General features: G+C 40.2%; 1 protein-coding gene across 1 annotated transcript in view; it reads right to left on the bottom strand.

Annotated features, from left to right (window-relative positions):
* UNC13C (unc-13 homolog C) overlaps positions 1-23,440 on the bottom strand; it is a 462,926-nt gene that overhangs the window by 257,005 nt on the left and 182,481 nt on the right. Inside the window, exons 6-7 of the mRNA XM_081120504.1 lie at positions 22,114-22,185; positions 13,204-13,423 (exon numbers count right to left, since the gene is read on the bottom strand). Of these exons, the coding sequence (XP_080976630.1) occupies positions 13,204-13,423; positions 22,114-22,185 (292 nt within the window). The remainder of the gene's footprint in view (positions 1-13,203; positions 13,424-22,113; positions 22,186-23,440) is intronic.

The raw sequence follows: 23,440 nt of genomic DNA, 5'->3' as shown, positions 1-23,440 counted from the left end.
TTGAGGTTTTGCTTCTGGCAACTGTCAGTTTTGCTCAAATAAACTCATAAATATTCTTATAGGTTTGGATGTTTCTTACATTGACATAACATCACAGTACATAATTATTACACAGCAAAATAAGTGTAGGCTAGACTAAATACTAGTTGCAACTGTTACTATTGTAACTAGCTAGCTAACATTAATAATAGAAAAAGAGCAAAGGGAAAGCCAAATGTTATAAGCATGGTCATTTGGGTAGCTTCACCAGGAGGCTGCAGTTTCACACTCCTCAGGGAACCACTGGTCCATTCTGGGGAAAGGAGTCCAACAAAGGACAAGATGGGCACACATGCAGTGAAGTTGGGGTGATGTAGGAAAGGTGCTTGCCTGTCAGCCTAACCTGGGAGAAAGATAATTGGCTACGGGGGTGGAGCCACCACAAGTGTGTGAAATCCTGAAGGGCTGATTGGTTAGGCTCCCAGTTATAATTCCCAGACAAAGAATTCTGTTTCTTGCTTGTTTGCTCTTGAGCTCCTGTTTCTTGCTTGCTCTGTGACTCCCACTGGCCTTAAGCAGCCGTTGGCCATGCAGACCCCACACACAATGGACTGCAGCTGGGAACACAAGCTAAGCTAGCCAGATGCTGGACTGGACTGGACTAGACTGTGCTCTGATATGGAGCAGAAACTCTGGGAAGTGGCTTTACTCCTTGCCCTGCTGAAGATACAGCTGGGATTTTTCCATGGTGAGATGGAGGAAGATGGGATCTTGGAGGGGAACCCCTTAATTTTACATCACCAATAAATCTTTCCACTATACCTCAACCTCCTGAGGGGGCCTCAGGAAATTATTTTCCCCATGACACCCCAAGAGCTCTACTTCCACCTGTGACAGGTGAGGAAACAGAGGGCACCCCACTGATAACAGAACTATTCAATACGCAGATTTTACTATAAGTACTGAAATAGTCAGTAAATAGAACAGTGATGGCTTGAAAAAGCTACCTGCTAGATTCAAAGTGCCGCAAATGTTTGGTTTGCAAAGGTCATCCTAAGAATGTCCAAAGAGTTAGAAGTATCATAAAAATTTTGACTCCCTCCAAGTTTTCTAAACAACTATTAACTTTGTGATAATGAGTGCTCCCCAAGACTCCAGGAAAGAGTATTAAAGTCCCCAAGAGTTAAATATATTTTGATTATTTTTTCTAAATTTAGGAAGAGCCAGCTGACCACGACCCGCATAATAAATGCTCATTCAAGTAAAAACTACTAAATTTAAGACTAGAATGTCAAGAGATTTTTCATTTAAAGGAATCAAATCTCTTTACTTAACAACTGATCTTGAATTCTTTTGAAGAATAAATTAGGAAAGCACCACAGTTTGCTTTGAACTCCTTCACAAATACTCTTAATGTTGGAGTAAAAGATCTCTATCTTGTACAGACAACAGACCCATAAATTGTGAAATCGCCAGCCTAGGAGAGTAGGTTAGCAGAGACTTGTGTTTAGGCCCTTTACCTGTTATATCCAGAAAAGATATCTAAATTTTTAAAAGTTCTAATCTTATATTTTTGATCTGGAGAAAATAATTTAACTTTGATCTGTTTAGTTCAGAGATACAGAGACAATTTATAATTAATTTTTGTCCCTGATCTGCAAGTACTTTCTATTGCCCTATTGTTTAAACCCACATATATCATCTTTAAAAACAAAACAAAACTATTTTTTAAACAGGTGCAATTTGCAAAGAATTTCCAGCCCTTTTGGTTTATTATTTTCCTTCTGGCTTATTCTGTTTATCTCAAAGTCATGAGAGATAAATTTACATTTGCATTTATATGAGTCTTCCTTCAAAGTGTCTGATAAAAGGTCTAATACCTTAATTGAAATATAGTAATATGCCAACCAGAGATAAAAAATAAATGAAATAAAAGGAGACAATGTACAGTGAAAGCACTTTGTAAAGTATGATACATTATACAAATGAAATGCATCATTGTTATTTTCAAAAACAATTGACAGATCAGTCAATACAACTATGCACAGCAAAACTGCAAAAGAATTCATTCTTAAACAGAGGCAGACTTATCCCACATGATTCCCTTCTACATAATTTAATGAGACAGCCAATTTTCTTTAATTTTTATTTATTACCCAAAATAAAAATTTCATGTGAAATTCACAATTTCACCACCTTTATATGGCAATTTACAACTTTAATGCATCTTCAAAATAGTTATCTATATATATCTAACTGCTGCGCTATTCTCCCTTGGTCTCAGTCTCTTCTCTTTCCTACTTTTCTCATAGCTGTTCCAAAACACATCAACTCTATTCACCTATCTCACCCCCTTACTCTCTATTCTCAGCATATGATCTTATCTCTTCTTTAAATAGAAAAAGAGGCTTTCTAAACTCAGTGGTCACATTTTCTTCCCCAGTCCCCCACAGAAACAAACAAACAAACAAAATCCAAACGTGATTTGTAAGTAGCATTAGCAGATTTTTGTGGCGTAAATATGCCAAACATGGCTGATTTCAAGCAACTGCCTCACAGAATTCTTGAATATATACCTATCACCACTGCCACGCCTACCTGAATGTACATACATCCTACATGCTAGCCTGCAAGGCCAACCTTAATTGTGTTTTCCAAGTATCTAGCTCACCCAATAAATAAAGAAGACAAAATATTTCTTAGGGAAACCTAAAATAAAATGATTACTATATTTGACTAATTTGGCTCCAGTGTAATTTAATGCGTTAGGAACTTCTTATACACTCTGATAACAAGGCCACAGTTCTGGAATAAACAAAAATAAATTCACTGTAAAATGATAAACATACTGTGGAATGCACCTTATGAAGATCCCTTGTCTTCAGATTTGGAATTTTCTGAAAACAAAGGCTGTGTGCCCATCATTAGAAAGCAGAATTTGGTTGCCCCATATACCTCATGTACTTAATGGTCTGTGTAAAACAAGGACATAAGTCCAAATATGAATGGAAGAAATATATCAAGAAAATCACTTTTAAATAAGGCAATAAAGCATAGTGGCTCATGGTGCTTTTGTATAGAGGGAAACAGTCTTTGTTGTGAATCCTGGTTTGTCACTTCTTAACCATGTGAAATTGGGCTCCTTACATTATCTTTGAAAACCTTAATCTCTTCATCTGAAAAACAAAAGGAAAAAATAGGGCAGGTAGCCTTCCTTACCTGAGTCCTTGTAAAGATTAAAGGAGATGATGAATACTGTTTCAACACTAATAACTGAACATGGATAGGGACTTCAGAATGTCCAGAAGGTGAAGATATAAGCACTTACTAAGAAATTTCACATTAACAAAAAATTGTGTGGTTCTGAGCTTCATGACTACATGACCTATGAAGCAAAGAAAACCTTTGTTGCTTTTCTTTTCTTTCCCAGTAAAATCATGTAGGTGGGCCTGCTTTTGGTGCCTCTCTGTTTTTCTTTCCCATGAAATCATGTAGGTGGACATGAGTTAGTATTTCCTACCCTTTCCCTTTAATTGCTTTACACTCAAGATAATCTTAACCCTCCTTCACTCTTTTCAAGGAACCAACCTGCATCTCCCTCAGTCTTCAAGTCGCCCACCTCCTTTGTCTTATATAATCAAAGCCACACACTCCACAGGATTTCTGGCAAACCGACAAAGGACTGATAATTAACAGAAAGGTAACTGGAAGAACACAGATCTAGCATAGCATCATCCCCCACTCCCATGGGTGGCCCCCTCACTGACATAGGGAAATGTGGGCAGGTAGCCCTCTCTCAAGAAACAGCCACCTCCTATGAAGTGACTTCACTGTCAGTGAACTTGGGTCCAAAAACAAACAAATGGCAACATTTCGTCCTTCTCCATCTATACCACCCCCACCATATTCAATTGTCCCATTAATTGTAAATACAAACATTTAGAACAAGTTTAGAAACATTTGCACATTCAAAGAAGATAGAATCAGGAATTCACTCTCACAATTGCACGTCAAAGCTACTACATGTCACAAGCATTATCTAAATACCTATTCTTTTTATTTCCTAATCATTTCAGAGTGAAAAACCATTTATATGAATTAGGGGAACAAATTAATTATTTCTTAAAAAATGAACAATTTCAAAAATATTTTTACTATTTAAGGAAAAAAAGAAAAAAGCAAGGGAGGGGAGGGGGGTGGAAGGAGAAATGACCATTTTGTTCTTACCATTTTAGTTACATAGGTTTCTTCATGTTTTTTTCAAGAAAAAAACAAACAAAAAAGGTAAAACAAAAAATGTAAACACTAGATTCTTTCTATTTCTCTTTTCTCACACAGGCTCTGACAACCAGGAACCTGGCTGACAGTGTCCTTGGAAGCTGGCCTGGAGCTCAGGGCTAGGCCAAGCTGCTCTCCTGTTGGACATGAGCAAGCTCACAGGACAGCCACCTCACACATAGTCACGCTATGACACTGTTAAAGAGAAACAAACAAGGCCACTTCATATTTTTGTCTAAATGTTATCATCATAGCTAGTTATTAATATTAATAATAGGAAGAGAGCAAAGGGGGGGGCCAAACATTATAAGCATGGCCATCTGGGCCACGTCACCAGGAAGCGACAGCTTCACACTCCACAGGGAACCACTGGTCCATTCCCTGCAAATCACTGGGAGAAGGGATCAAAGATGGAGATGGGTGCATGCACAGTGAAGTTGGGGTGACACAGGGGAGTTGCTTGCCTTTCAGTCTAGCCTGGGGAACAGTGGATTGTTTAAGGGGCGAACCCTATTAGAAATGCATGAGAGGAGGAAACAAGATGGCAGCGTAGGTAGCAGCCGCACCCGCCGCCTCCCGCAACCACATCAAAATTACAACTAAAATACAGAACCACCGTCACTCAGAGCCTCCTGAGATCTGGCTGAACAGAAGCCCTACAACCAGGGAACTGAAGGAGCATCGAGAGCGGTAGGAGGGGCGGAGACACGGGTGGATCGGGGCTGAATCCCGGAGACGCGGCCTCGGGCCCACACCCGGTGCCGCGGTTGAAACCCAGGAGGGAATCTCGGTGGTGGGGGTTTCCCAGAGGACTGAGGAGTCCCAGCCCCACAGCAGGCCCCCAGCCCAGGGCTCCAGGGCTGGCAAGAGACGTCCCCACAACTCCGGGCTGTGAAACCAGCGGGGACTGTCCCTGAGGGTCGCGGAGGCTGCGGGAGCCCCAGCAGCTCCTCTAAAGGGCCCGGCGCGGACTCACTCGGACGCTCCCTCTGAGCCCAGCGCCGGGCAGCAGCCTGAAAGGACCTGGGACACTTGGGGAGGAACTAACCTGCCTGAGATCCGGGCGAGAGCTGGAGGGGCGGCTTCCTCCCAGGCAGAAGGGCTGGCGGAGGTCATGGCTCCTTTGGCGAGTCCTCCCCGCACACAGCCGGCAGGCAGGCGCCATATTTGAATCGCCAGCACCTGACTCACCTTTGGCCCCGCCCCGTGATTCCCGGAGGCCCCGCCCCTCCCCACCTGCAGCTCATCCAGGCCATTTCCAGGGGCTTTTCTGTGCAAGGGGCCTCTAGAGCCTCATGCTTAGGACTTTCCTAAAATCTCTCAAACAAGCAGCAGCGGGCCCCATACGGCTTGATAAGTGGCCCCAGGCCTGGCACTAGCAGCAGCCTGCAGTGGCTCATAGCTTGGCCTCTCCTGGGCACCTCCAAGCCCAGCACAAGTAGCAGCCATCTACGGTTTGCTGTTAGCTCATGCTGGGTGGCTCTGGGCAAAGCACTGGCACAGGTTGACTTTCCACCTCCCAGGAGGCCTCAGAGAGGCCTGGTGGCACCTGGTGGTCAGACTCGACCATGCTGGATTACAACCCCATGTCCACAAGTGACACACTCAAGGGGCACACTTGGTGAACACCAAAGCCCCACTGAAGTAAATCCTGCTCCATAGGGGTGTCTCCAGCACAGCAGCTCTTTGGTTGTAGTTGCAGCTGGTCCTCACAGCTGACTGGCCTAGGGGTCAATTCCTCCCAGTGATGCCAACAGCAACCAAGGCTCAACTACAACAGGACAGTGCACACAGCCCACACAGGGGAGCACCTAGAAAGCCCAGCTCAGGTGACTGGGGAGGCTGAGCCACTGGTCCCTACAGGACACCTACTACACAAAGCCACTCTACAAATTCCAGGAGACATAGCAGCTCTACCTAATACATAGAAACAAACTCCTGGGAGGCAAAGAAACATGTCACAAAGGAAAGAAGAGAAGAAATCTCTAGAAGAGGAACTAAATGAAATAGAACCAAGCAACCTAACAGATACAGAGTTTAGGATTTTGTTTATAAGGATGCTCAATCATATTAATAAGAGTATTATGAAAACAACTGAGACCATCAATGACATCATAAAGTACCAATTTGAAATGAGGGCTACACGAATTGAAATGAAGAATAACTTACAGGGAATCAACAGTAGAGGATGCTGAGAATCAAATCAGTAATTGGGAACATGAGGAAACAAAAAACACCCAACCAGAAGAGCAAAAAGAAAAAAGAATCCAGAAATATGAAGATAGTATAAGGAGCTTCTGGGACAACTTCAAGAGGCCCAACATTTGTATTATTGGGGTGCCAGAAGGGGAAGAAAGAGCAAGAAATTGAAAACCTATTTGAAAAAATAATTACAGAAAACTTCCCCTACCTGGGGAAAGAAATAGACTTACAAGTCCAGGAAGCACAGAGGGTCCCAAACAAGAGGAACCCAAAGAGGCCCACAGCAAGACACATCATAATTAAAATGCCAAAGTTTAAAGACAAAGAGAGAATCTTAAAAGCAGCAAGAGAAAAGCAATTAGCTACTTAGAAGGGAGCACCCATAAGACTGTCAGCTGATTTCTCAACAGAAACCTTGCAGGCCAGAAGGGAGTGGCAAGAAATATTCAGTGATGAAAAACAAGCAACTACAACCAAGATTGCTCTACCCATCAAAGCTATCATTTAGAACTGAAGGTCAGATGAAGAGCTTCACAGATAAGAAAAAGCTAAAGGAGTTCATCACCACCAGACCAGCACTACAGGAAAAGTTGAAGGGTCTTCTTTAAGAAGAAGCTAATGAACAAAAGAATTTGACAAACTAAATAGATCCATAGACACTGATGCATGCAACAGATGATCATATTTCAGAGGAAAGAGGGAAGGGGGTGGAGGGTGGGAAGAGATTAACCAAAGAAGCTATATGCATGTATGCATAACCCATGGACACAGCCAATAATGGGGTGATGGCTGAGGACAGGGTGGTAGTGAAGTGGAGGGGGTCAATTGGGGGGGGGAAATGGTACACCTGTAATACTTTCAACAATAAAGATAAATTTAAAAAAATAATAAAGTCAGGCCGAGAAAGACAAAAAAAAAAACAACAAAAAAAAAAACCAATAAGAAAGAAATGCATGAAATTTTGGAAAGTTAAAATCCCCAACGAGCTCCTTCTCCCTCTCTCTCTCTCTCGCTCCTTGTTCCCTCTTGCTTGCTTGCTCTGTGATCCACTTTTGTCCATGCCATGTAGCCTCAAGACTCCACATGCAGGATGCTGGACTGGAGCTGTGAACACTAGCTAAGCTAGCCAGATGCTGGACTGGACTTTAATATGAAACAGAAATTCTGGACAGTGGCCTTAATTCTGGCCCTGCTGAAGACTGGACTTCTTTCACGGTGAGACAGAGATGGGGCCTTGAAGGGAACCCCCTTAATTTTACATCAATAAAGCTTTCCACAAAACCTCATCCTCCCATGGGGGTCTCAGGAAATTCTTTTCCTTGCAGCACCCCAGGAACTTCACTTCCACCAATGTTATCACAAATGAAAACAAGGTCACAAAATACCAAAATACCCAACATCCCCTCTTCTAACCAAGTGACCACTGTTTCTTTACTAAATATGGCTATTAGCTTCACTCTTGTCTGTCCTCCTTATAGGTAACATTTTAACCTGCAGAATCATAGAGTTGTTCTCACTTCCGGACCACACACAGTTCAAGGGGAACCTCTGCAATCTAATCTCTTACTGAGACAGTGTAGTTCAACCGGTTCTGCATTCCCCCTTTAGCAATGGATAATAAACTAAACTTTTAAAACTACAGTTGTGTCCCTGGTGGTCTTTAACTGGAAGACATGAACAGGTATTATTAATTCTTTTCACATATGTGGAAAATTATGCTCAGAGAGGTTTTGAAAAATTCCAGTAGTGGCAGGGTGAGAAACTAGATCTTTCTCAAGTATCTCAGGACAACCCATTGCTTATGTTTATGTGTAATACCTGTGTGACATTATATAAGGCATAGTCAACCTTTTGTCCCCTTACAGCAGCTTACCCCAGCACCTGAAAATGCTCCATTATTAGTTTATTCTTTTGAGTTAAGGAACTGACATAGTATTAAGGTAACTTAACTACGATTCTGCTTTAACCCAAATTAACTTATCAGATTGGTTCATCTTCAGTGTTGTTGAAAAGTCAATGTAATAAGTATGCTGTGATAGGCGTATACCCCAAGTTGGTGGGTTGGTCATAGTGGACAAGCCTTGAGGCATCATCGCAATGGGAAATTCTGTGAAGCCAAGGTCTGGGCAGCATAGGATGTCTTACAAACTGGGGTACTCTACAGGGGACTGGAAAAGCACTCCAAATAAAATTCAATCACTTTCATTTTTTTCCTTAGGGTCAACTTTGTATATTTCTTTATAAATTAGGAGAGAACACTGGGCTTGGAGTTCATAGATCTGGGTTCTAACTCTACCTATATATCCTCTTGATTATTTTTTGGCAAGATACTAAATTGTGTGAACTCAGTAAAATCAGTAGATTGGGGAACCCAATCTACTGATCTTAAAGGCTCCTCTAAAAAGTTCTTTAAATCATTACATGCTACTTCTAACTATGGTTCTTATGTCCTCATTTGTTGCTTAACTGACATTTATTAAGCAACTAACTGTGCTAAATGTGTGCTAAGTTCTGGGGAAATAGACTATGGTCTCCCTCTATAGCAGTGGATACACAGAACGCTGCTTCTCATTTCATAAGAGGATTCATTACATAAGCATATTTTGTATAATTGTTGAAAAAGGAGATGTCAGAAGTTTCCAAGATTTGTGTACCCATCTATTCATCTGAATTAAGTTTTAGAAATAGGTTTGAGTTGAGGGGACATCAATTACTTTCTTTTGCGCTCTGAAAGCCCAGAATAAAGTTCCCACTGGCAGAAGCTGTTCAATACAAATAACCGACCGTCTTCAGATACCACGATTGCAAAATGTGCCACACAAATACAGAGAAAGGGAATCAGTACCTAGTGTGCGGACAGGAGAACACTAGCCAGGTTTCCTAATGGTAGGAATTTTCAATGGGTAGTAACTGGAACACATAATGTCAGCAGGGAACACACAGAACAAAAGAATATGCTCACGAGATGCTGCTTTCCTGAACTTTCCATGAAATATTTTTTTGTCTTTATTAGGCAGAATGCTTATTCAGTGGGACTCTGGGATTCCTTCTTTGGAAATGTGTAAGGAAGTAAAGGTCAGTTGGGTTAGATACCATATTTGCGCATTTTTCCAATATTGAAGTTGTCTCTTTTCTAATTCCAAAGGATAAAACCATTTCACATATGATCTCTCCTCTATGTATGCCTCACTCTGCACAATTCCTCACCCCAGCTAGCACATACTTTTTTTGCTTTTTTTCTAGTTAAAACTGCCACCATGACTGTAATGGCAATTCCTGAAGGGTTATATTAATATCATTCATGGTCTAAAACTTTTCCTCCAACTAATGCTTTTTTATAAAGAAGAAAGAAAAATATGTCTTTTTAGATAGCAAGACCCAAGTGAGTTAATTAAAAAATAAAATAAAAAGGCAGTCAGACTCTGGCTATGGCCACTGGCCTGGAACTGAGACAGAAAGGAAAGTCAGTTCTCTTTCTCAAGGATTGATCTTTCGGTTTCCCTTTGGTCTCCTCTATTCTTACCTATAACTACATAGCTGTCAGTCTTGGGCCAGGAAGACAGTAAAGTGTAGGAACCACCGCCAAGTAAACTTAGCTAAACAGGAGCTGAAATGAGACTGTTTGGGGAAATTATTTGATGTTTGTATTGTATATCTGAACCTTCAAAGAAGTACTGAGGAGTGAGTGGGCTTTTAGAGTCATCTGATTTAATCCCGCATGACTGCAAGTGTATAAGACACAGACCAAGACTTGATGGGAGTGAAATACCAGACTCAGATCAATTTGAAGTAAATTTAGATACTTTCTTTCTTGCATAGGTCATAGGTCAGACCATGTGCAAAGTTTTTTTTCTTTTGTGTGTGTATGTGAGTGAGAGAGAGAGAGAGAGAGGGAGAGGAGGGGAGAAGGGTAGAGAGAGAATGTATGTAAGGTGACAGACTGCAGAAAAAGATTAGCAAAATAATAAGGGTCCTAGAAACCCAGGCAACCAAGTGTCCGGATCTCAGCAATAGAGTAAATTTACTCACAGAATCTGCTCTATTCGGTGAGCAATTGAGGACTAGCAAACATGTTGTAACGTTAGTGCCCAGCTAACAACTGAACAAGGCCTTCATCTGCTCTGAACACGAGGGGCTGGGTAACTACGGCAAAGCAAGCAAAAAGGGGTGCACCTAGGACCTCCCTTTCCGGTTACCTGTGTTTACTTAAGTAGTACATCAACTTTTTTTGTGCTTGTATATGCATTAGAATCCAGAAATTTTTTAAAAGCTTAGAGCCTTTAATTACTAAAAAATAAATTATTTTCAATAATTTGAAAAACTGTTATATGCAATGGAAATAAATTTATTAAATGTTTTCTCCAGAGGTAAGATTTGGTTTAAAGAATAGAAGTGAAAGGAGGCAGGAGAGTTCAAATTTTAACTTGTAAGCTAGAATTTTCCCATGATGAATTCAGCTGTCTACCAAGGTGTGAAATTTTCCCTGGAGGTGTTCAGAGACGAATGACCATTTTGAGAAGGAAATCAGAGAACCTCCTACAAGAGGCTACATTAGCTACACCTTCCAACTCTGATTTCTCTTAAATTTTTATTCTTTCTTTTTTTTTCGATGATGGCATACGTGGAAATATCTCACACAAGGTGCTCCTGTTGCAAATGTCTGGCTCAAAGTGATGATCAGGAGAAATTTCTTAAGGAAATGTCACTGATTCATGGGAAGGTTTTAAATTTTATTGATAGTTATTATGGAAAGTGGTGAAGCTATATTCATATACTTGTAAAACCCATTTCTGTTCAATGTGAGAATATGGGTTTTAGCAAAAAAGGAGGTGTTATTAAAGAAAATACCCCCTTCCTGGGACACATATACCTACTCTCATTCTTCTGAACTATTGTTGATTCTTCCCATTTATATGTGCATTTTAATGAACAACCTCAATGAAAAATTTGCCTAATTTATTGGCCAATATCCAATAATATATGCTGTCTTAAGAAATGGAAATAGATTATGAAAATGTTTCTAAAGTGTAATAAATCTGTGGCATTTCTGTTCTTCAAAAGAATGAAAGAAAGATGAGCTCATTTCTCAGGCATGAGCTGCATCATTTTTTAAAGGGATTCGAGCCACTTGTGTCTAGATGGCAATACCTTTCCTACTTGTTTTTGCAAACGTCGCTGACCTAATAAGCTTATTTCTTAAAACGCCTATTTTACGATTCATTTTCTAAACAAATGGATGGGATTTTAATTGAATTATGAGATTTTGCAAGTAAATTAGCTGAGCAATATTGAGTTAGTCTGCTTCTTTTCAGCAGTCATTCCTAAAATATACATATATATTTTATTTTTCAAAGGGATAGTACTTCTTTTGCTAAAAAAAAAAAAAAAAAAAAGCATTTATTACCATTAATAGCCTCAGTCTGCTCTGACTGTGTAGGAGGAATACTAATCAGGTAGCGAAAAATGTAGAATGTATGCTTCTGTTACAAAAAAGCCCGCTGCGAAAGCATTTCTTATTTAATCTTTACTTTGACATTTTCCTCTGTCCCTTTTCAATTTCAGCAACCCATGGACCTTACGTTGACTGCATTTATATAAACAATGAACGGAGGGGACAACGTTCAGATGTGAAAAAACACAGTATCTGCAAACAAAAACCTATGTTTAAATATATTTCTTTGGCAATGCTTTTTTAATCATTTAAGGTCAGCACACACGACCAAATAAATGAGGCAGTGAAAAGTCAGTAACGTATGCTTTAGAGTGCGATGTTTTGGCATTTCTGAATCTAACCTACAATATCAGTATAAAGAATTATTTTTTTAGAAATGGAACATTTATGATAACACGTCATGACGGCTGACATGACACGCACCTATTTGGAAGCGTGAAAGCACAGAAGGGCACGAAGAAGTTTCACTGAGCATCTACTATGTGCCAGACTCTTAGAAGAGACTTTCCAACAACCCTCTGAGGTAAATTGTATCAGTCCTATCCATTTGGTGGAGGAGAATAAAGCCAGAGAAGTTGAAATTCTTGCTCAAGGTCACATATCTGGTAACTTAGATTTGTCTTTGACACTCAAACACAAGACCTCCCAATCCCAAAGCCAGTGCATGGGATGCAGAAGAGCAAGGTTCCTTCGGCCAGACACCAGATAGGCTTGGAAAAAATTCCAGCTGCTGTAATCACAAGGGTGTTGTAGCCCGTTTGAGGCACATGACTCTCCATATTCCCACTTACCCCATGGGGCTATTATGAGGTAAAATGAGAAAACTCACCAGGAGTCATTCTATAGGCACTCACTCTGAGCAATCTGATGGTGCCGAGGGAGGTCAATGCTGCAGGAACCGCACCCAGCTCAGCTACATGACTGAATGGGCAGAAGGTGTTTCTTTGCATAAGTGGTGGGAGGGGAGAGGCAGGATTTATTTATTTATTTATTTATTTAAAATATATTTTTATTGATTTCAGAGAGAGGAAAGGAGAGGGAGAGAGAGAGAGATAGAAACATCAATGATGAGAGAGTCATTGATCGGCTGCAGCCCGCAACCCGGGCATGTGCCCTGACCAGGAATCAAACCCTGATCGCCTGGATCCTAGGTCGACGCTTAACCACTGAGCCATGCCCGGCCGGGCGAGGCAGGATTTATTGAAATCTAGCAAGGGCCTAGGACTTATCTGGAAATACATAGGATGAGGCAGGCTCCGCAAAGCCAGTCCTGCAGCCCAGCAAGTACTCACTCTGCAGGCAGTCAGCGTTGAGGAGGTCCTGGCACTTCTCATGGCACTTCACCCCGCACTCCAAGCACTTCATGCCTTGCCGGGCAATGCCCCACAGCAGCCCCTCGCACTCGTAGCAGTAGGTGGGCGTCGTAGCTGTCCAGACCTCAAAGTTGTGGGGGGTGGTGGAAGACATGGGGTAGATCAGTGCCTGCAAGGTCTTCTTGAAGACATGTAATTTCTGTGAAAAAGAGAAGTTCCCCATGCAAGCCAATTCAGTGGATTTAGAGAATTTCAACATAAAAGAAACCATTTTTATCACTTTTCTTGGAAAATGCTGTTCTGAAAGAGTCCTTTGATTACTGACTTAAACGATGACAGCTCCACAACTCTGCTCACTTATTCTTCCCTCAGTGTTCCAGGGCCCAAGTCAATTGTTTGAATGCGAAGAACTCCCTAATCTTCCAGATTGGACTGGGCTCCACTGCTGTATGAGCTTCTTTCCTAGCACTACAGAGCTCGAGTTCCTTGACAAGGCCTAAGTCCTTGCTGCACTGTAAACTCCGTGAGGAGTAGGATGGGACAAATCTTGTTCAAAGCTTCATCAGTCCTCAGAGCCTGACCTAGTCTCTGGCTTGAAATAGGTGGTCAGAAAACATTAGTTAAAAAAAAAAAAGAATTTATATTACTATCCTTAGTCTAAGTTGGTTCTTGGTAAAATTGTAAAGTAGATGAAAGGTATTCTCAATGCTGAACCTAACCTCCTAGAAAATCCTCGCCCCTCTTTTGTATCCTACCCAAGCCTCTCGAAAATGACTCTGTACCCTCCCTGACCCTTCTCACCTCCCCATCCTCAAAGCAGGCTTCTATAATTCTTTCTGCAAGGAACTGCTTTCATTGCCTATCCCTTAGGAAGGAGCATAGCAAGCAATTCACAAGAAAGTAATTGCAGTAGATAAAAGTTAAATGTGGACCTCTCCCATGGTATTTTATATTTTATAAGGAGATAAGTTTTAATAGCATGTGAAAAGACTTTCTAATAACAAACCATTGGTGGGGTGGAAAAATCTGAAATCTCAGTTTTCTAGCATACGTCCAATAACATGATATTTAAAATGGGCTGCATTAGGCAGGCACTGTCTTTCATACTTTTTTCCTTAGAGCCTATCATTGTCCCTGGCACATAGTAGGGGCACAACACATTTTTTTGTGAAGTAAATAAATATTCTGCCAAGAGTCTTGTAATCTACAGAAAGATTTAAGGTCTCTAAGCGTCACTTTCCTCTCTACCCTGGCTATCTAAGGTATTATTGGAAGAACCAATTGTATGATGGTAACATTCACAGACTTCAAAACACTATTAAATACGAAGTATTAGTATTGGTGATGGATTTTCAATCAGCAACTGTCGACTGATAGAAAGAGACTTGTTTGGATGAGTCTTCTCTAGGCTTTTCCTATCCCACCATGCAGGTGACTTCCTGAGAAACAGACCAGCATTCTCTAAAGGTCCATTTACAGAGAATTTCACACAACTGCCTAATGCATAAGAAATGGATATTTACATAAATCCTGTAAAAGCCTAGCTGATAAGTAATGCTATAAGGGAGGCATTTACATTTTGTATTCATCATCCTTAAAACTCCTTTCAGAGTATCTTCCCACAGCGCTGAAACGATCAGCCTTCCATTATTTTTCAATCCCACAGTATGGTAGCCGTATATTTCCCTTTATTATTACATTTTCCTCATTACGTGTATTCTGAGAATATGTTTGGTAATGACCCTGGGAGATTCTCTGCCAGGGTGTTAAGCTTACTAACAATTTTTCTAACTTTGAACAGCAAGATCCAGCCTTGCTACCCGCGAGGGTCTGGTCAAAGCTCTTTATGTTTCATGTGAGTCTGCAGAGCAGCGGGATGGCCAAAGAGGGGGAGTCCTCAAGCGGGGGACCCTGTGTTAGGGTTTATACAGATAGAAAAACTGGATCCATCGCTTTCAAAGGTAGCCTGTGCCAAGTAAATCTGTCAAGTTCATTCCATAATGACGATGTTTTGCAGAGAACTGTTGAGTTCTTTCAGAATTAGGAGAATGTATTATTTATCTCTGCTTCCCCTCTACTGCCTAGCAAAGTGGGTATCGTCATTATTATTAAGGTGAATTGAATGGTTCTTGTAATTACAGATTTTCCATGAGCTATCCATACAGTCTCCTGTTCTAGTTGGGTCAAAGGGCTGAAGGGTGTGTGAATGTGTGCATGTATGAGTGTGTGACGTAGCATTTTTGGTTTAGCTAAAAAAAATGAGGAGGGAATTTAGTTATATTTGCAATCATATCAGGTAATTTGTTGTTTGTCTTAGTAGGGAAAAATTAATAATTCTAACTCAAAGGAACACTGGGTGGAGATACAAGAGAGTCTGCTACTGAGCACAGAAAACTAAGAAATACATATGAACTAAGAAAGCAGAGTTGAGCAAGAAGTTATTTTGAGCGTGAATTTATATTTTAAGATTAAGTAAATGATTAATGCATTTCATCTAATCCCCATGTCCATTTTCTTTTTATTGAGCTCGAGTAATATATAGTCAGTCCTCTAAATCCATAGGCTATAGTAAGAGTAATAAATATAGAGAACACTTGCTAAAAAATTAAACATGCTGAAAGAAAACAAAGAGCTCTGGATAGACAGCTGAGAAGATTTCATTAAAATGTTTGGTTTGGTTTGGTTTGGTTTGGTTTGGTTTGGTTTGGTTTGGTTTGGTTTGGTTTGGTTAAAGAGCTATGATCCATTTTACAAAAAGAGAGTGAAGCTAATTTCAAAAAATAAGTAATGGAGAATATTTATTACACAGCACATTGAAAATCAATTGACTGGAGCATTAAAACAAATGCCAACATTTAAAAGCTATAGAAGCTGGAGGAAAACATGAAATAATTTACTAGAGGGAATATTTCCATAGTCTCATGGAAATGCTAATAGTCTTTTTCATTCTTGATTTTGGGCATATGGGCATGTTGAAAATTACTCTAAAATAAGTGACATACGAAAACATTTCTTACTCCAGCAAAGCATAAGATGTAATTATGGTCAGTGTGGAAACTCACTAAATGAATAATTAAGGACAACATGTAAAAATACATCTCATAGGAGAGGGTTCCTATGCCTCAGCGGTACGCTGCATCTTGGGGGGAAAGAAGGTCCTTTCGTAGCAGCAAAATAAGACCAGATCAAACAAGGGTGTACGGAGAACTGAGAGTGTGGGGTTTTGTGGAATAAGATAAAAATAGGGCAAGGGACGCAGAATAAAAGCAAGACAGAAGAAAACAAGGGGAAACACTAAAATTAGCCACAGACCCTGGGAAGTGGAAGTCTGTAACTCATCATTAGGAGATGGATTCAAAGGAAGATAACAGTTTTGTTTGTTTTTTTCCTTAAATGTGGCATTTTGAGCAGGCAAAAAGGTAGGTAGGTACGGCTAACAGGACCCTAGCTGAAGTGAAAGGACAGAAGTGGGTATGTTATCTCTGGCCTAGGTAAACCAGGAACCAAGCATGCAGAGAGGGAGGTCCCGGGAATAAGCAGAGCCCTAATTACTGGGACTAGGTCCCAGGGACAAAGTGAATTCAGAAAGTATGGAGACTTGCTGTCAATTTATTTTAAATGTTTCTAACCTTTTCAAATCTTCTACAATAAACATATATATTATTTCCTAAAATGTATGTATTTTCTGATTATAATAAAATGCATGCTCATTGTGAAAATAATTTATAAAATTTAAGTTTTTACATTAATAAAGCGATTTGAGAAAAGGAGGCAATGTTTATTGTGTGTAAGAACTGCTTTAATCTGTAGAAATGAGGGTAAGAAAGAGATGCTTTGACTCTGATCTCTGATAAACCTTTGTAGCCAAGTACAAACTATAGACTCCAAAGTGGAGGATGCTCACATTCTAGACAAATATTTTCTTAAAAACTCCTGATCCAAGAAATAGGAACTTAAGGTGAGTTTCCTTAATATATCACTTTTTGAACAAATGGGACACTGGAAGGAAATGAATTGCCTTTTCTATATGAGGAAATTAAAATGAGTCCGAGAAATAAAGCAATCAGGCTTCCTGCCAAGAGCAGTGACTAGTGTTTTTAGACCATCAATATTCCAATCTACCAACTGTTAGCACTTAGGACAGGAACAAGGCTTATCTACCTCCATCTGCCAGACGGCGCCCCTTCCCCTCACTGTGTTAACCGGTGACTTTACTAACGAAGGTCTTTTCCTCTTCATTCCTCATATGGGATATCTACAATACTAAGCCATGAAACATTTTTCAATTAAATACTAAAGACTGAATATATAGTCCGTGTCCTCTGAACACAATGTGGTTACAAAAATTAAGCCTATATGACTTATCTTTGGAAGATTAAAAAAACTTTCTCAGTAACTGATGAGTCAAAATACTAATCAGTGGATCACTTATGAAATAATTATATCCCAACAGTAGAAGCATTATGTACACAACTTGTATGATGCAGCTAAAATGAACTGAGAGGAAAATGAATAGCTTTAAATGCATATGTTAGAAAAGAAAAAATGGAAAACAAATGCCAGAGAACTCTCTTATAGTACTGATATTACAAAAGAGAGAAAATATAAGTAAATGATAAGATAAAAGCAGCACTAGTGTTTATACATCATAATATGATTATATGAATAATTTGGTGGTATTAAATTTGAAAATTTAGAAAAAAAAAGGACAACTTTCTGGAAAAAAAATTAAAATGATCAAAATTGACTCAGGAAGAAATGTTTAAAAAACATGGGTAGAATTATTATATTAAATAAATTGATTCTGTAGTCAAATAGCTACCCTAAAAAAATGAAAGATGGCTTTAGTGGTGAGTTTTGCCAGTCTTTCAAGGTATAGCAACACTTTCTTCATACAAACCATCCCAGAGAAGTGAGAAAATGCAAAGCTTCCCCACTTGGTTATGAAGCTAATTTGTTGTTGATGCCAAAATTGATCAAATACACAGTATTTCATAGGCCATTTGATCTATGAACATAGATGCAAAAATCTTATATAATTACCGAACATATGAGAAAATCAAGGCCAAGAGAGTTTCTGTAACTTGCTCAAGTTTCCACAGCTAGTGATGGAGCTGGACCAACACCTCATTCAAGCCAAAGACTGTGATCTTTTCAAAAAGGGCAAAAGGAGGACTGATAGCAATACTTATAAACGAGAGGATCTTTAAACTTGGCATCATTGCTGTTGGTTCCCAACTTGGTCCTCCTTGCAATCTGACCCTCAGCTGCAAAGGTGACAGGGAGGAACTGAACTTAGCGTATATTCTGGATACCTCAACACAAGTCCCTGCCCTACTTCCCTGACTGCCACCTGCTCTGCCTGGAGGACACTTTTTAATTCTTACAAATTGTGAGCTAAGTATTATTACTTTTGTTTTAAGGTTAAGGTGAACAAGTCTCAGGGAGTCAAGGAGTATTGGTAAGAAACAAGTTTTCAGAGGTATTAAGAAGTGGAGCTGAGGCCCTAATTCAAGCCCATATCACTTCAACTCTTGTCCAAGTGGCTTGAAAGGGCTCCTGTTCCTGAGCAATAGTCCAGAGCACCTGAGTGCATGTGCGCCTACAACTTCTGGACTGAAACCCAGAGCAGACAGGTGTTCTGACCTGCTTTTCGACCCTCCAAGTTATCTCCCTAGTGTCATGCTAGGAATAGGGCCCAGGTCTGATCTGATTACTCCCACACCTAGTTCCTGTAAGTCCCTTTGACTGGGCCTGGATCTGTTACTGGAAGAAGGACCCTCACTCTTCTAGATAAACCAACCCTTAGAATGAACAAATACTAGAAGCATGCCAACAGATCCGACTCCTAAACAAGGTCATAAACCCAGATAGGAAAAAACAGGGTTCTAGAATTCCTTTCAGGCTTGGTGAATCATATCCCTTACTCTGCTTGAGTTTCTATAACACTCATCTGAGTCTTAAACACTCCTGCCTGTTAGAAGCTTCCATCATGTCCTGCAGCAACGGTGGCTACAAAACAGTATCTCACCTTCCCTACCATTATATATATATTTAATTTTCAATTACATTTTACATTGAATATTATTTTGTATTAGTTTCAGGTGTACAGCATAGTGATTAGAAAATCATATGCTTTACAAAGTGATCGCCCTGATATTTCTAGTACCCATCTGGCACCATACATAGTTATTACAATATTATTGACTATATTCCCTATGCTGTATTTTACATCCCATGACTGTTTTGTGACTACCAATTTGTACTTCTTAATCCCTTAATTTTTTCACCCATTCCCCCAACCCCTCTCCCCTCTGGCAACTACCAGTCTGTTATGTGTCAGCTCCAACAGCATGGATTTTTAGCAAAGTTGTCCACTGCCTTATTTCCAGAACCTGAAACAATGCTTGACCCATAGTGATCAATATTTATGTAATTTTTTAATGGATCTACTTTTATTGCCCCACAAAGTTGGGCAGCATAGTGCCCGGCAGACTCGTTGCCGGGCATGGATACTGGATTGCCATCCCTTCTTGTGCTGTTAAGCCAGATGGAAACGTTCAGACTGTCGTCCTTACGGGCTCATTAGACTGAGATTCCCAATCAGCCCAGCAGCTCCTCGGGGGTGAGTAGGGACGGGGCGGGAGGGCACCTGGCAGGGCTTCTCCCACTGCCCACAGCGCTGAAGGAGGCTGTGCTGCTGACCCCCTGGCATCTCGCATCAGGCTTTACAGCCCTTCCCTTCCTCGGAGCCTTTGCCGTCCGGCTCTTTAATGCAACTGAAGCGCTAACATTTGATGCTTCCCGCAGGGCCAGGCCGTCCTCCGCCACGGCCAGGCCAGAGCTCACGCTTTCACGTCGAGGGCGCCCAGGAAGGCTTCCCGAGCCAAGGCGTGGAACCACGCTCCTCCGCGGTCATGTTAGCTGCCATGCAACGAATGAATGTGACGGCTTGTCAAGGGCGACATTTAATACGCCTGTTATACTGAAGTCATATTTCATTTACTTTTTGAGACTTGGGCCCTAGGGAAATGGGCTTTATGAGTTTGGGAGGAAGCTGATGGATGCTATTTATCCACCCGACATCCACACAGAACAAATCTGTCACACTGGCCTTCTGAAACTACACAAGTAAAATGATAATTAAGTTGATGAAAAGTAGATCAATAGTTAATTTAACCATAAAGTGAGGGTGTGTTTCCAGTCAGAGCCTCAGAAACTGTGGTAACATTCCTCGGATTTCTACTGCTTTCCCCTTAGCTTCTTACAGCAATGAGGATTTGTGCTTCAAGTGAGTTGCCATATTTTGAAATATAAGAAAGGAATAGTGTAGGAGGATATCAATAAAAGTCCTTGACCTTGGTTATTTCCCCAAAAGCAAACGGCTAGATAGATACTTGTCATTCAGGAAGCAATATGGGGCTTTCTCATACACCAGAGGGTGTTCACTTTCTCCTGAATCCAAACTATACTCAAAATATTAGACAGCATCATATGACCCTGAGAAAGAAGCCACAGTGTTTCAATCCCGTGGCACAATAGAAAATGTTTTAACTTGCGTAGCACCCAGATATTCAAATGAGCATGCACTGCTTTGCTGACCTATATTGGGGTTGGAGAGTTTGATGGTAAGACCTAGGTAGGGATTGTCGGCTTTTGAAAGATGACAATGACAGGAAGAAGAGAATGAGAAATATAAATAATATTGTTTAAATGTCAAGTGTATAGAAATGTAGAACAAGTAATGTAATATTTTTGGCCAAAAAATATTCTATAAGAATAACCAAGTTGCTAGAATTGAGAGGTAGAGTATATTAATTTCCGTAAGAGAGGGGCGCAGATAAGCCGTCTTGAGTAAAAGCCTCAGCGGTGGCTGTGCAGGATGGAGCTACATGTGACAATGTCCACTGAACGTTAGAATCGCCTGAGGGTTTAAAAAAGAAAACAGCTCTATGTAGGCTACACCTGAAACCAATTAAATCGGAATCAATGGGACTCAATGGGAATGAAAGCCAGACATAAGCATGTTTTAAAGCTCCCCACAGTGAATCTGATGAGCCAAATTTAAGAATCCCTGACCTAGATATTTGCAGCCAACTTGTATCTTCTAATTGGTTTTTTCATTCAGCAAAAATTACAAAGCTTCTACCTCATACCAGTGTACTAAACACAAATGACAATATTAAATAACAACAAATAAAATATTATGTTACCCTCAGGGATATCAGTCTAAAAGGAAAGGTTTATGCAAAATAATCAAATTAATTATAATAAGAAAAAAATAATAAAAAGAGCAGCTCCTATTTATTGTTTACTATATCCTACGCTATGCTGGGCGTATCCACTCCCTTAATCTGTCTTATTGTTACCTCACTATACAGATGAGAGAACTCAGGTTTAGGGAAGTTACATAACTTGCCAGATACAACAATTATACTTTGGCAGTGGAGTTCGGAATCACCAAAACCAGCCCTCACTCTTAACTATACTACCTTATGGAGGTAGTGATTAAATGCTAAAAAAGTCGAGAGGAGGAAACTAATAACTCAGTCAGAAGGGGGAGTATGTTTGGGAAAGCCTCATAAATGAGACAAAACTTGAACTATGTAAAAACTTAACAGGATTTTTTCAGGGGGAGAATACAAGCTGAATTGTGTCAGGATGAAACAGCATTTCTAAAGATGGGAAAGTTCATGCATATTTGAGAAACAGAGGATACTTTGTACGATAGTGAAGCTGAGGCCGAGGGAATTTGCTGTAGGGTCAGACTCCTCCCATGCTCCCAGCTATTCCTGGAATGTTGGAACTAACATTACAAATGACTGGATCAAACAGAATGGCTTTCCCACCGGACCATGATGGATACATAGTGATGGACTTTGCACCTACCAGCTCCTCATTGTTTAGTGATGTCCTAATCACCATAGCCAGGGAGAGTCCAGATTTCCTGGCAGCCAAGGTCTAAAACAGACAGAATTATGAATTATTGGTACATGAGATGACTACTCAGCAAAATGTAAAAGTGTAAGACTATAGACTATTGTTCATGTTTTAGTCAATAGGGACCTGTCACTTTCACTAGTCAACCAGTTCACCCAGAATGCGGCATTACAACATTAAAGCTGAGAGTCCCCTTAGATCATTAAAACCCAACCTCTACATTTTACAGATGAGAAAACTGAGGTCCAGCAAGGCAAGGTGATCAGCCATGGTTTCTAGCCTAGAAGAGGCTTTTAGAATTTCTTTCCCCAAGATGGTCATGATCACATTTTTTTCATAAAACATGACCATTGGTACGGAGCCAGCTGATGTGTGTGATGATCCTGAATCACAGTTGGTGCTTGATGGTTCTCGAGTTGTTCCTAAGTTCCCTGGAACATTCTTCCAAATCTATCCAGGATATTTTCTTCCAAGGGTCCATTTTATCAATTGAGAAACATTATACCCAGATTTGTTTTCCTCACTCAAGGCTGGTAACTTAGGTGATTTAAAATAAGAGTCAAGTCCCTTTAGTTTCCCCTGTAAAATACAATCATTAATACCACTCCTACCCAAAACACATGCAATATAATAAACTCAACAGTACTATAGAAAACTTTAGAAACCAGAAGCTCTGTATGGGAATATTAAATCTGCTCTCCCATTGGGACCTAAAGGAAGTCATAGGAGAATAATGCATGTGGTCATAAGTATATCTCCTTGTAGCTACAAGGCCAGGGACCCAGATCAAGTTCAGCACAATCCTAAGTGAGGAAGTCACTGTCCACCCATCTCCACCCCTACCATGTAAACCTATGTAAGGCCTACATCCAAGGGTTCATCCAAGATGATCTTCCATCTCTGACAACTACTGTCCCTAAAATAACGTTTTATCTTATTTTAGTCTGCATTTGTACATGTTTACATAAGTTGGTGTGTTTTTCATAATTGAACTGGATGTTACATTGGACAACCCAAATGTATTATTCTTGTATGTCTCTTTTTATTTCACCATCTTGCCCACTTTTACTGCATTTGAGAAAATTGGCAAATATTAAATAAATCAAAAATCACTTACCATGGCCTGAAGATTCCATGCGTCAGAGAAAGCAAAGTATAAATAATTAGTCATAAGGAAGGTGAGAAAAGGTATAAATAATTAGACATAAGAAAGGTGAGAAAAGGTGTTAAATAAGCCGAACACTTTAAAATAATGTCCACGCTCTAATGGCAGGAC

This window comes from Miniopterus schreibersii, assembly GCF_964146895.1.
Source record: "Miniopterus schreibersii genome assembly, chromosome: 1".
NCBI lineage: Eukaryota > Metazoa > Chordata > Mammalia > Chiroptera > Miniopteridae > Miniopterus > Miniopterus schreibersii.
The sequence above is the reverse complement of the archived record's forward strand: the minus strand, read 5'-3'. Positions and strand labels throughout refer to the sequence as shown.